Consider the following 13,118-nt stretch of genomic DNA (forward strand, 5'->3'; position numbering starts at 1 on the left):
TTCTGTTCAGGCAGACCTGAGAACATTATCTGTTGCTTTGAGAGGTTTGTTACCCTTAGTCAACGATTTTCTTGAGTTTTTATTTCTTGTTTTTTTTCTCTCCCCCTCTTTCTTTCTCTCGTTTGGTTTTTTGTCCTTTTCTACCTTGGTTGTTTGGTTTCATTTTTGTTACCACACACTCATCCAGGGACTCCATGTCATCATATCATTTTAAAGCGGCTTAGCATCGTCCCCTAAGCCTGAAGACTTCTTCTCCATCTCATATAACATCTCCATCTGCGTTTGTTTCGTCTGGTTTGTGTTTTTTTTTTTTTCTTTTTTTCATACCCTTCTGAAGAAGAAGGAAGAATGGAAATTGCTGAAATTTCTATGTGTTCTGTGATTGTTGAAAGCTCTTTCGTTAGTACATTTTTATAACATATTCTATGCTCTTGTGGAAGTTTCTTTCTCTAACAGGGGATGGCCCGAAGGCATAAAGCCCTGTATAATTGAAGAAGAAGAAGAAGAAGACATCCCAAGGCGTGATGGCTTCGAACAAACTGAAGCAACCTGAAATCAAAGTTACTCCTTTAGGTAAGTTATGATAATTAATTATATATTATCCTTTTCAATTTATATATATATAATTATCAATTATGTGGGAATGTCTTCAATATTGGGGAGAGGGGGAAGAAACAGATAAGTGGAATATGGTATATATCTATCATACGAAATGGAAACTCAAGTACCGAACTTTTTTCCAAAGTGAGCGATATCGCCCCTGGGGGGGAATGAAAGGGTCCCGGGGGTGATATAAACTATATTTATGTATATGTATAAACGGGTATAACGTAGGATCCCATTGGTTCGCTTGAGTTGGGGGCGATGATAAAAAAGGTTTGGGAAACTGTTCTGAGTCTTGGTTTTCAACTGGCACTTACCTGAGCGCCCCCTCTCTGCAGTACGGTCCGCCACGACTTTGGAGACTTTTTCTCCGCGATAAGTCGCCGGCACAATGGGACTCTGGGTATGCCGTGTTTTCTAGAATATTCGATCTTCCAGAATTTTCCATTTCAGATGGCGCTCGCTTCGCAAAACGGGTTTTTTTGCTTTTGTTAACCGCGTTTTTCTAAAATTTGATACAACCGTTGTTCCATTTTGAGTGCGTCTCTTGGTTTGTTTTTTGTATGACCTTTTTAGCAACCGCTCGTTTACAACCTTACCCACAGACATAGCACCTCTTTGAGTAGCCGCTTTCGAATCGCTTCTCAAGTGTGTGCGGTGTAGAACAAAACAATAGCCTGCAATTGTTTTCGTTGCTAGTCTTTATTATGTATTCCCCCTACCTCTTGGTTGTGCACAGTGCGCACGGCCTTGGAGTTGGACGGGGTGAAACCATCTAATTTCATGGTGTAGAACAAAACAATAGCCTGCAATTGTTTTCGTCACTAGTTTTTATTATGCATTCCTGTACCCCTTGGTCATTGCACCGTGTGCATGGCCTTGGAGTCAAATGGGGACAAAACCATCTATTTTCATGGATAGCTTGTATGTGGAACTTTTTGAGGGCCCCCTCTACAAATTTTGTGACTGTTGAACCTATTCTATCAGCCCCTTGCCCATGTTGCACCAACTTCGCTTAGTACCAGAATTTTTCAGTGAATAAATCTAATTTCTAGAGTTTGCATGCTAAAACATGGGTTTTATAGCACGACAAACTCTTTACAGCACTGAAATTCTGCAAAATAAATGGTGGCATTGAATCAAGGTTCGACTGCACAATGTCATGCATCCCCTCTTTCGCATGCAGGCTTGAATTCTGTAGTTACGGAATGGCTGGTAACTTCAGGCCCTCCCCCTTTTTTTTTTATTCATGTCAGCATCTCTGCTCCGTGGGTCCATAAACCACCTACAGAATTCCATTTCACCATCATAATTTTAGAAGCTGAGAAAATAATCGCCCCATCTGAGAGCAAAATAGATGTAGGAAAAATTGATCTGACCCATAAAATACAGGACGATCCTAGCAATTTAAACAATGTCACCCCTTCCTAAGTGCATCACCCTGGATTTGAGCCTGTGAGAATGTGTGAGCAACTGATCATGTGAGTGGCTTGAAATCATTACTACCACATCATCTGGCCTGTAGTCTACAGCACCATATAATCTGCGCCGGTTATTGTTGCGCACTAAGATCATTCAAAAATCATTTGCTCATGCCGGTAACTCTCACTGATTCTATGTCTGTGGAAGAGGAGAAAAAAGTCAAAGGAATCCTTCTTTCATCTCAACTTAGGATTAGGAAAATATGTAAAATGCGAGAACAAGTGCATTTCAAAAAAATTACAAAAACATGACACGCCACAGCCATTTATTCATACAAAAATGATTAAATCAGTATTGGTTCAATTTAAAATTTTACCAACCCATCTCATTAATGGCAGTAAATTGCATTATATAGTTACATGGCCAGAGTCTATGTTTGTTGAACTAGTATGTAGTAATGTGAAATCAATTAATTTTGCACAGCACCTTCGAGAAAAATTGACTGTTGTGAGTAAGATTGTCGTGGAGTGGATTATTTGCGTTTTTGCATTTTTTATGTGTAAAAATTTGCTTTTGTATACAAGGTGCTTGGATTATGAACACATTTCTGTTACTAATCACACTCGCAAACCAAGACACTACTGTTTATTCACTTGAATAATCACGCCTTTATGCATTCTTTTCTTTAGATGTATGAGAAAATCTTTCTTATAATAATCTTTTTTGTCTCTTTGCAGGAGCTGGTCAAGGTATATCCATATGTATAATTATTTCTGGACTTCATAATCTTTTGAACTGTGTGCTTTCCTAAAAGTATCCAAGTAGTATCATTATGTTTTCCGCGTATATCTTTGTCATACTTCCGGAATTTTGTATATGTATTTAAATTCTTGTTCTAAAAGTCCAGTTGTTTCAAAGTTTTCCCAATCCAATAAATTATCTAAAACAATAGAAAAACGGGATTTCCCCCAACTTACAGTCATAAACCCTTAATACAATCAATGTTGATTGAAATGACCTTCCCCTCATTCCATCCTAAACAGACATTATATAGGGAGGTCATTGCAGCAAAGTTTGAAAAAATGCTAACTTGTTAAGAGAATTAAGTTTTAAATAGAATAAAAAAAAATTATATTTTTGTTGAAAATAGTAGCGAAAATACATCAGATTAGAAAGTACATGATAAAGTTTTAGTAAGTATGTTCACATATATATGTGCACAGAATGTCAAGATCAAACAAAATTTTGGTAAATGGAAAAAACCACTTATTTTGTACATTCCTTTGCAGAGCCGAGTGGAAGGGGGGGGGCAGTTCAGATATTTTATTAATTTTGTTTGATTGAATGGTCTTTGTAGGTTCTTTTATTGGATAAAAAGTAACATGGGATGGATAGTAAAAAACTTGGGAGTTATACATAGTTACGTGTCATTATAATTGCATGGTTGCAGTAACGCATTGGTCGTTATATAGAAGGTCAACTGAATTTAGATGTTTGATGCACTTGGGGTATTCTGGATTGCACAACTTAGGTGGGTAAGAAAAGATGGGACACTGTGGATTGCTTCCAAAATTATTACCTTATAGAAATTAGACGATTGTGTTTCAGAAAAAGAATAGGGGTTCCATCGCAAAGTTGTGTTTGTCTTGGCATTTACTACCACCACTCTTATTTTGGCATAAAGTTCTGAGACACTCTGTATCGGAAAAGTGTAGTAGATGCATTTAATAATAAAGTACTATTCTATTAGGGATATCTACTTCACACCCCCACCCCTTTTTTTTGACAATATTAGCGATGATTGTCAAAATTTTGAAGATTAATCGCTTGTATCACAACTATATATCATAGTAATTTGTTGCCAAAAACCGGAAAGTTGAAAAATTAAGTTGAATCTGGTATCAATCAGCTGACCTATACGAGTGTGTAAAAGGATTGTGCTGACGCACAAGCTAAATAGAAGCAATTTATAAATAAAACGCATGCTTGAGATACTCTTCAGTTAGCCCTTTCCAGCATTTAAATAACATTTGTATGCAATATGCTAATTTTGTGAACTCTTATGGTTTTTTTTATACTCTGGAAAACATTTCAGATGTCGGTCGAAGTTGCATCCTTCTGACAATTGGAGGCAAGAATGTCATGCTCGACTGTGGTATGCACATGGGATACAATGATGAAGTGAGTGAATTTGCTCTTTATTATCCTATTCTGTGGGTGTATTGATTGGTCGCAGGATAAACCAGATTCATTTCTTGTTTTCCCTAAAGACAATGTTTCCAATGTTTATCATTAACTTATCTTTTTTCTCAGATTTTAATCATGTCAATGATTGTAACCTCCCATATTCATCAAAGAATCGCACTGATCAACAAATTTTGATAACGTTTCTGCATCCGAAACAAAAATAGCCTTTTTTTTTATGTAATTTGGAGTGTTTAACACAAATTTAACCCTTAAAAAGCTGGATTAGTTACAGTTTCCTCTAAAATAGCACATTTAATACACATATAATTATGCAATATGATACATTGAAACACAACATAAATATATAGAAATTAGCATAAATGTTAAACAGTCTGGGTTCGAATCCCGGTTCTGGCATGGATGTTTACTAACACTAACAAATTCCCTGGATGGATCCTGCTGATCCCTTGGGAATGCGTGAGGATCACATATTTATTATTATTTATGTACAGAAAAAAAACAATACAAATATATAGAAACTTTACCACAATATATAGAGGCACAACATTAATATACATAAAAACACAACACAAGTACATAGACAAACCACAAGAAAAACACATAGAAGATAGAAACAGCCAAATTTATTACAGCGCAATAGTTCATTTATCAGTGTCTGACATACTTTTTGCATTATGCTCGTGTTGGGCATAAGGAGCATCTCTTGCAATTGCCCAACAGTAGTCAGGCAGCATTGAAGTTGACCAGTTTTCCCTGGTAACGTTGGTCTACAGTCTTTACCACTGTTGCATTGTGCATTAACGGTCTTAAAGAACTTTTTAACTGTTTAACAGGTTAATATCTCAAAAACCCAATAAAACTTTCCCATGGTTATATTCAGCAGGTCAAAACCATTTGGAATTGTACATTTTCATGTCAGATGCAACTTCATTAGTGTCCTGTGTAATTGATTGCTGGTTTGGTTTTTGGGATGACCAACAATTATTGATGGGAAAAGGATCAACTGAGCCTAATGTGAGAGTTTTCTAAAGAAGGTTCAGAGAGTCTATCTAGACTTTTTTGTAGAGTCCTGTTTTTGCAAAAAAATTTCCTTATTTTTGTCTAACTGGTTATTAATTTTGTGGAGAGCGAAATAATCTAGTTAACCTATCACAAAAGAAATTAAATTCTGAATTTATAGTTTTATCCATTTTTATTTTGTGAATGATCTGGAAGAGGGGCCCAAATTTTGGCTGGACAAACCCCTCAAGGTTGCTGCTTAAATCACAATTATGCATAGTAACGACAGGCAGCTTTCAAAAGTGCTCTAAATTGCACCAATTGTAAAAAGTGCAGGGCGATGCTGTTTTGATCAGCATAACGAGTGGTAATTTTAAGCTACTGTCAGATGGTACTTGCAGATGGTTAGCTGAATTTTCTGCTTTTATCTCTTAAGAAATATGGTCACTTGTGTGCATCGGCTGAGACAGACTTGAAGGGCTGTGGTGGGGAAGGATGATGATAATGTAAAGCCTGGGTAGGGCGTGATGAAGAAGATGTTGATTGAATTAGATCAGTCGGCTCCATCATTGATGCTTGGGGGGGAGAACTGGTCTCCCAGCCTTAGTTATGGAGTATGTATCTCTGCCCATGGTTGTGTGTGCCCACACACTCTGATTTGGGAACTTTGCAACCTTGCATTTATTTTAAGCATTTTCATGAAGTGATTTTATTTAGCTACTTTTTTTTTAACTCTTCTTAATCTTTTTTTTTTTAAATGCCATATCGTCTCATTCAATATTGATTTTGTATCTTGTTTTTTTCATGCAATGCAGAGGCGGTTCCCAGACTTCACTTTCATTAACAAAGATGGGGGTCTGACAGAGTATTTGGATTGCGTCATCATCACGTTTGTATATTTGTATATTATTATCAAAGTTGCAGCTAAATTTATTCTGTAAAAATGACGTTTCTGAATTAATTAGAGAGTGTGACATTAATGCTCAATTCAGTGATTTTTTGGTTAATTTTGAATTTTTTTTATGTGTAATTTTCTGTGAGAAATTCCAAGGAAAAAAAACTAGAAAATTCATCCTTTCCTCCCCAAAGCTAATTTACGATGTCATGGATCATTTCAATGAATATCTATTGCCTGGCCAAAAAAAAAATTCATGTTCTAACACTTTGGCGGAGTCACCTCTTCAGCATGGATTACACTCTTATTCGTCAGGACTAGAGATCAGTAAATATATTTTGAATGTGCCATCAACTTCATGGAAGCAAATATTCTGACTTGTTGATGGTCAGTTCAAGAAGATCACCAAAAGTTGACTGAATTGGTATGGGAGGTTTCAAATTTAGTGAATCATTAATTGTATCATTAAAGTATTCATTGATTGATAAAGTTGATCATTAAATACGCTTTCTTTCAAACTGTGCACAACTCTGGTCTATCACCATTGGCATCACAATTTACTACAGAATGATTTGTGCAGGAAGTGTGCACATATACCTAAAAGTCTGAGTGCACATCTAGTGGTTAAGCATAAAGAAATTTTCAGTGCTGCCATCTATTTTCCAATCTGTTAGTGAAGTTTAGTGATTGGATATTTGCAGGGTTGTGGATGTGTTGCTCTCTGTGGCAAAACTTTTAATGGGAAGATCAGTTTGCATTCTCACACCTCAAAGTTGAGAACCACAAAAAAAAAAAAAAACTTCAGCCACATGATGACCAATGGAATTTGAACCGGGTCCTCTTGATGCAAGTTTTTCCTGTACTCAACCGCACAGCGGTCAAAATCTCAACTACTCCTGACAGACTTCATTTTGTTGTTGCACTTAATTGTTAGCCCAATGATTAAGCCAATCACTGAAACTGCATCGAATCATAGCACTTTTTTCTGAAGTTTTAATAATAGAAACACTGTTATGGTAACAATATACCGTGACTTTTTTTGTTGGCCAGGTAGTGTATTATTGAGTTGGGATATATTTTCAAGCAATTATTAAGTTTATACTTGTCAGATATGCCAATAAATCATGTTAATCTGATGAGGTAATGTTTTTTATCTTCTCTTATAGTCATTTCCATCTTGATCATTGTGGAGCCTTGCCTTATATGACTGAAATGGTGGGTTATAATGGCCCGTTATACATGACCATGCCAACAAAAGCCATCTGTCCCATATTACTGGTGAGTCAATGCAATGCTAAGGATTTTTTCCTGTACTAGTTGGGAAAGTTCATTCAGTAACAATTCCTTCACATTGCATGATCTAAATCTCTCTCCAGTATTGAAGAGATATTGCCATTAACCTGATACAACATACATCGCATTGGCAAGACTGTTGCATACTTAAAAGCCTGTTATCTCGCCACTGGTGTACCCAGTTATTTTGCTAAGCCTATTTTTCAATATCTTATTTAACCTTACACCTACTAGAAATGGAAAGAATATATTTTCTATGGATATAAAGATGTGGCATGATTCAAAGAGGGCTTCATGGTTTTTACTTCCTCATATGTTTTTTTATGTAACATTATACTTCGGAAGGTATATGGGAGAAATATAAAACAATTATAAATATTGTTGTAGAGGAATTACTGTTATATCGAGAGACAGCAGTTTAACATTGGAGTATAGGCATTTCCAAATAAGACTTTTAAAAATATCATTGTATAGGGATTTATTGTTATATCAAGTATTGATGTAATGTGGTGTCACTGTTATTTATTATTATATAAATTCACGTGTAATTCATGCATTATCTATTTTATGTATTTCGTTCAGCCATAGAACTCTGATGATACTTGTATCAGTTTTAAATTATATGCCACAACAAAAAAAACTGCTTTAACTTTTTCTTATTGGTAGTGGTTGTAATACAGTTGTACCTTAATGAAACACAGGGCTCCCACTCATCCTACTTTTTGGTAAAATGTCCTACTTTCTCGGTTTTGTCCAACTTTCCCACCAAAACCTATCAACAAAATTATTATAATTAATTTTAATTGAAGAGCGAATCATCGATATGATGCCAAATAATACAAATGTAGTAGATTGCAATTAATGATTATATTCTTTTTAAAGTTATTTGGGGGGGTGTATGCAGACCATTTGCTGCTTTATTAATTTTTCATTTGCTTAGTTTGAGAGTTCAACAAGTAGAGTAGTGATTAAAAACTTCTACCTGGTTGAAAAAAATAATAATTTTGTACTTACTACTTCGTGGTCTTGGGCAGTAACATTCATCATTCAAAATTATGATGCACATTTTGTGTATAGGTGACACAACAGTTTGCATAACAAAGCAGTTGGGTACATAGGCCTATTCTAGGTTTTATGACTCTGATGATACCCAATAATAATGTCATATGTCAATTTTCTCCTGTATTTTTAGGGCATGGAGAGACAAACAATATTTAAATTGCTCAGCAAAGAGCTAGAAATGAAAGTGCTTCATTCGTCAAAAACGGTTACACTGGCATTGACCACTAAAATTTAAACATATCCTTTTTAAAAGGGATGGGAAACGCAGTAAAACCATCTGGTTCACCTTGACTTATTTATATCGGACCTTTTGTAATTTACACATTTTTTTGGAAGTGGTATCGAAAGAGCATCATTCTTAAAAACGTACATATCTTCATAATTTGCTGTGTGCATTGTCGAAGAGAGTTGATAGACTGGACTGTAGAAGACTCCGAAAATAGAATGTAATATATATTGTGAGGGGACACAGATAAAAAGTATCTGTGGTTGCTAGTACTCTATTTTGGCCAAAAATTGTTTTGGTTACCAAGTCATTTCTGTCATTTTGCTTTGGCTCAAGTCATTTCTGTCATTTTGCTTTGGCTCAAGTCATTTCTGTCATTTTGCTTTGGCTCAAGTCATTTCTGTCATTTTGCTTTGGCTCAAGTCAATCTTACAGAATACTGAAATAGTGTGCTATGAAATTGCTTTTTTATTAATTAGAGTTGCTGTAATTTTGAAGTATATGACATCTATATTTGTTATGGGAAACTTTTTCTCAGCCACCTCGTTGGACATTTGGCCTATTGTGGTGGTGTATTTATATTTTAAAAAAATTGTATTTTAATATATTAATAAAATTCATTTTAGATGCATTGCCCCTGTAAAGAAGTTTACCGCATTACACTTTCTGCATTTACACAGAAATTAGCAGTACCAATAACTTCCTTCAGATTTCAGTGAACTTTTACTGTGGAATATTGATGATATTAGAAGCCTTCAGAAGGATGAAAACAAATGAAGTGTCTAGGGGGAAAACGATTTTACAGCAATTTTTTTGAAAATGGGATAGAATAGTGTCTTCTTGTAGCTTTCAAGGAATACTATCCCCACATGCATTCATTTTTGGCATACAACGATTTTAAAGCCATAAAAAATAGTGACAAAGTTTTGGTTTAATGGGGAGAACCATTATAATCCAAGCTTTCAAACTTGTTTTTCTCAAAATCTAGTTTTTGCTGTAAAGTCATTTTTTCCCTGGACCCTTCAAGTGGCAATGTTGAAACTAAATTCATTGCTCTATAGTGGTTTCAGAAATCTCCTAAAAATATTGTTGTAGAGGGATTTATCATTATATTGAGTATCTTTGTAGCAAGGTTTCACTGCATAAATGTGCACATCAATGTATTAATCACTGATGGGATTATCTCTTGATTTTGTTTGAGACAGGTTTCTCGTCTCAGACATTTTTCACTGTGATAAATTCTTCCATTAAAAAAACTATTTTCAAAGTTTATTCGATATTTTTTGGGACATATTTTGTGATTTTAAAATTGTAATGTTTATTTTGAATAATATATTCCATCCCCCAGGAAGATTACAGAAAAATTACAGTCGATAAGAAAGGAGAAACAAATTTCTTTACTTCTCAGATGGTCAAAGACTGTATGAAGAAGGTTATCGGAGTGAACTTGCACCAGACTGTGCAGGCATGTTAATCTTTTTTCATTATTATTATAATTCTATATTCTAACCTCCTGTCAAAATTGTGTATGGCAATAACTTTTTGTAAGAGATTTTCAGTTTTGAGAATTTATTCTACTTTTTAGTTTAAAAAAAAGTTTATTTTCACTCTTTATTCATCATTGGTACTTTAATTCATCTCTTCATCTACCATAATTACCTGTGTATAGTCTCACACATGCTGCTTTAGGCAAAATGTCATAATGTATGTGTTCAAAAATGTTACCTTCATCACAATAATAAAATCTTAAGGAATGGAAGGAGTTGTTGGTATAGAGTTTTTTTTTAAATCCTAATTCTCTTACACTCATTTCAATTGTATGCCATGTGTTACATGTGAAAAAAATATATATTTCTCTTGTAATATTTTTAAGAGCATTTTCATTCTAACTTAAATCAACAAAAACCTGTGGGTAATAATATATGTTGTTTTTTTTCATTTGCCAAAATTGTTTGACCTTGACCCTTGATATTGGGAATTCAATACATACATGTGCTGATGTAAAATTAATTATTAAATTATTAGATAATAAAAGGTTTTTTTTTTTTTATTCCATCCAAATATGAATTCTCAAGAAACTAATTTTTTTTTAACTTTCAATATATGACCTCCCAATATAATGTCTTTTCTGTAGAATGAAGGGAGCCGTTATAACGCATGTCCACTGTATTAATTCGAAGTGTTTTCATGAGTTCCTGGAAATCAATTTTAAAAACTGATTTCCCCCCTAAAATGGTCATAATCGTGAAATACAGGCATGTATATTTTTTTAAAGAAATAAATGGATGGTCAATTGAATGTAAACATTTCATTTGGTCACATAATTTACTATTTACTTGTTCATTTGTTTATATTATTGATGTACAGTAAAACCTCGATAAGTCGTCACCTCAAGTTATCGAAAAATTATAACGGCTTAAGCGGAGTGACGACTTAAGCAGAGTGCCATCAGTTTTAATGTGCAATGTTGTGAAAATTGTATAAGTTTAAAGTAATATGACATTTATTAAAGTATGAATCAAAATAACAATATTAATAAAAATTTATAGATTGCGAAAGAAAAAATAATAGCAATTTTTTCTTTTTTTTATCTCTTAAATTACTGTGGTATATATACTTAAATTATTGTGGTAAAATGTACTGTATACTTTGATTTATACTAGCAATTTTTAATTTAGACTAACAGAGCAACTGTTAGAATAAGTAGCTTTTCTTCATAATAAAACTCTCTATTGCACATTAATTTTACATATACATCAAATTTAATTTAATTCTTCATCAGTAGTTTATGATACAACTACAAAATAATCTTGAACACTTTTGACTTGGTGGAGGGGCCCTGGGCAGTTAAAAGTAAATAAAAGACATCACCTTGGGAAAGAATGTCTGATTTTTTTCAACAAAGATATTTTGTTTAAATTTCAAGCCCAAAATTAGTAGATCCATGCTTTCTATGATAATTTATTATCTGTAGCTGTTGCACTTTAACTTGATTAATTTGATTCTTCGATTTACATAATGTTTGATTTCTTTGCACTATATGTAGTCTTTGACATATGAATAAATTTCTGTTTTGCCGGAAATGCCCTGGTCCCCCCCTGGGGGGAGGGCGAGCGAAGTGCTTACGTTGCTTCTTGCGACAGAGCCTGGGTGTCTTGCAGTTTATCCAGTAGAGCCCATGCAGAAATGAGATCTAGCTTGAACAGTCCCCAAAAACTTTAGTCTGCAAATGAACTTCCCCAGCGTAACTTTCGTTACCTAAACTGTTCCGTTTGGGTATATAGGATTTTATGGTGACTTTTAAGCATATGGCAATGTTGTTAATAAGCTCTTTTTTTTAATGGGATCCATAAAAATAGTCTGTTCCTCTTTCTCAAACTTTTTCATAGTGACGAGTTAACCAAAATTAGCGACGAGTAAACGAGTGTTTAATAGCATTGTTGTCTATGAGGGCTAGAAGGGCGTGAAGAAAAATGACGACTTAACCGGAGTGACGACTTAACGAGGATTTACTGTATTTTGAAATTCATACTTAAATTTGATTGATATGTATACTTTTACTCTTCTATGCATAGATATGCACACAAACTGCTATATGAAGTTGTTGTTTTTCTGATTGATTAGGTTGATGACGAACTCGAAATTAAAGCATATTATGCTGGTCACGTTCTAGGCGCTGCTATGTTTCAGATCAATGTGGGAACCCAGTCTGTTGTGTATACTGTGAGTATGAGTCAATTTACCTTTCCTTTCCTGTTCTCTGAGCAGCATTCAGAGAAATGTAGAATTTTTGGGTAATGTCCTGATAGTCAGTCAGTTTTTCTCGAATGAGTTCCCACCTTGTAATAAATTATTTCTGTTATGTGAGTGTTGTCCATTTGAAAATGGGACTTCTGAGTTTTAAAAAATTAAAGGTCTTTTTTTTTTTTAAAGGTCACTTTTCGTTTTTTAAATTAAAGGTCAAGTAGGGGGAAACTATTTTTAGACATACTTTCCTGTTATGTTTGTGCATATATCCAACACTACAGGTATGCTGGGCCATCTTAACTCTCAGTGTTCTCCCATCATCCAAGGATGATTAGTGCAGCAGCTCGTTTCATCATCTTGAGATGATCTGAATTTTTTTTCAAAGAAATTTTCACCATGAAGTTCTGAAAATGACATATAGATGATGTATGCATATCTAGTCTATGCTCGGTATGCGTACCTGTATGAAACAGAATGCCAAGAGACTGAAATAATATTCCAATTTTAGACATGTTTCCATTTTTAAAGGTGCACACACACACACATAAGCATTAATCAATGAAGGGACTATTTTTTTGATTCCGTCGAAAACAGGTTTCTGTCCCATAAAGTGTCCATCACTGCACAGTGATACCTCAGCTTATGAAGTTTTCAGCTAACAAA

At 34.4% G+C, this 13,118-nt stretch overlaps 1 protein-coding gene across 3 annotated transcripts in view; it reads left to right on the forward strand.

The window, feature by feature from the left end:
• Positions 1 to 483: 483 nt before the first annotated feature.
• IntS11 (integrator complex subunit 11) overlaps positions 484 to 13,118 on the forward strand; it is a 30,194-nt gene continuing 17,559 nt past the window's right edge. Inside the window, exons 1-7 of one of the 3 annotated variants that reach the window (XM_089235070.1) lie at positions 484 to 573; positions 2,763 to 2,774; positions 4,121 to 4,206; positions 6,048 to 6,121; positions 7,294 to 7,405; positions 10,057 to 10,173; positions 12,333 to 12,431. In XM_089235070.1, coding sequence (XP_089091196.1) covers positions 525 to 573; positions 2,763 to 2,774; positions 4,121 to 4,206; positions 6,048 to 6,121; positions 7,294 to 7,405; positions 10,057 to 10,173; positions 12,333 to 12,431 — 549 coding nt within the window. In that variant the 5' untranslated portion in view covers positions 484 to 524. Of the gene's footprint in view, positions 574 to 2,762; positions 2,823 to 2,847; positions 2,869 to 4,120; positions 4,207 to 6,047; positions 6,122 to 7,293; positions 7,406 to 10,056; positions 10,174 to 12,332; positions 12,432 to 13,118 lie in introns of those variants that run through there. The other 2 variants (XM_089235069.1, XM_089235071.1) reach the window with 2 other exon arrangements.

The sequence above is a fragment of the Pholcus phalangioides genome, unplaced genomic scaffold (genome assembly GCF_987345545.1).
Source record: "Pholcus phalangioides strain wild (caught in Gottingen) unplaced genomic scaffold, Ppha-v1.0 ptg000008l_1, whole genome shotgun sequence".
Classification (NCBI taxonomy): domain Eukaryota; kingdom Metazoa; phylum Arthropoda; class Arachnida; order Araneae; family Pholcidae; genus Pholcus; species Pholcus phalangioides.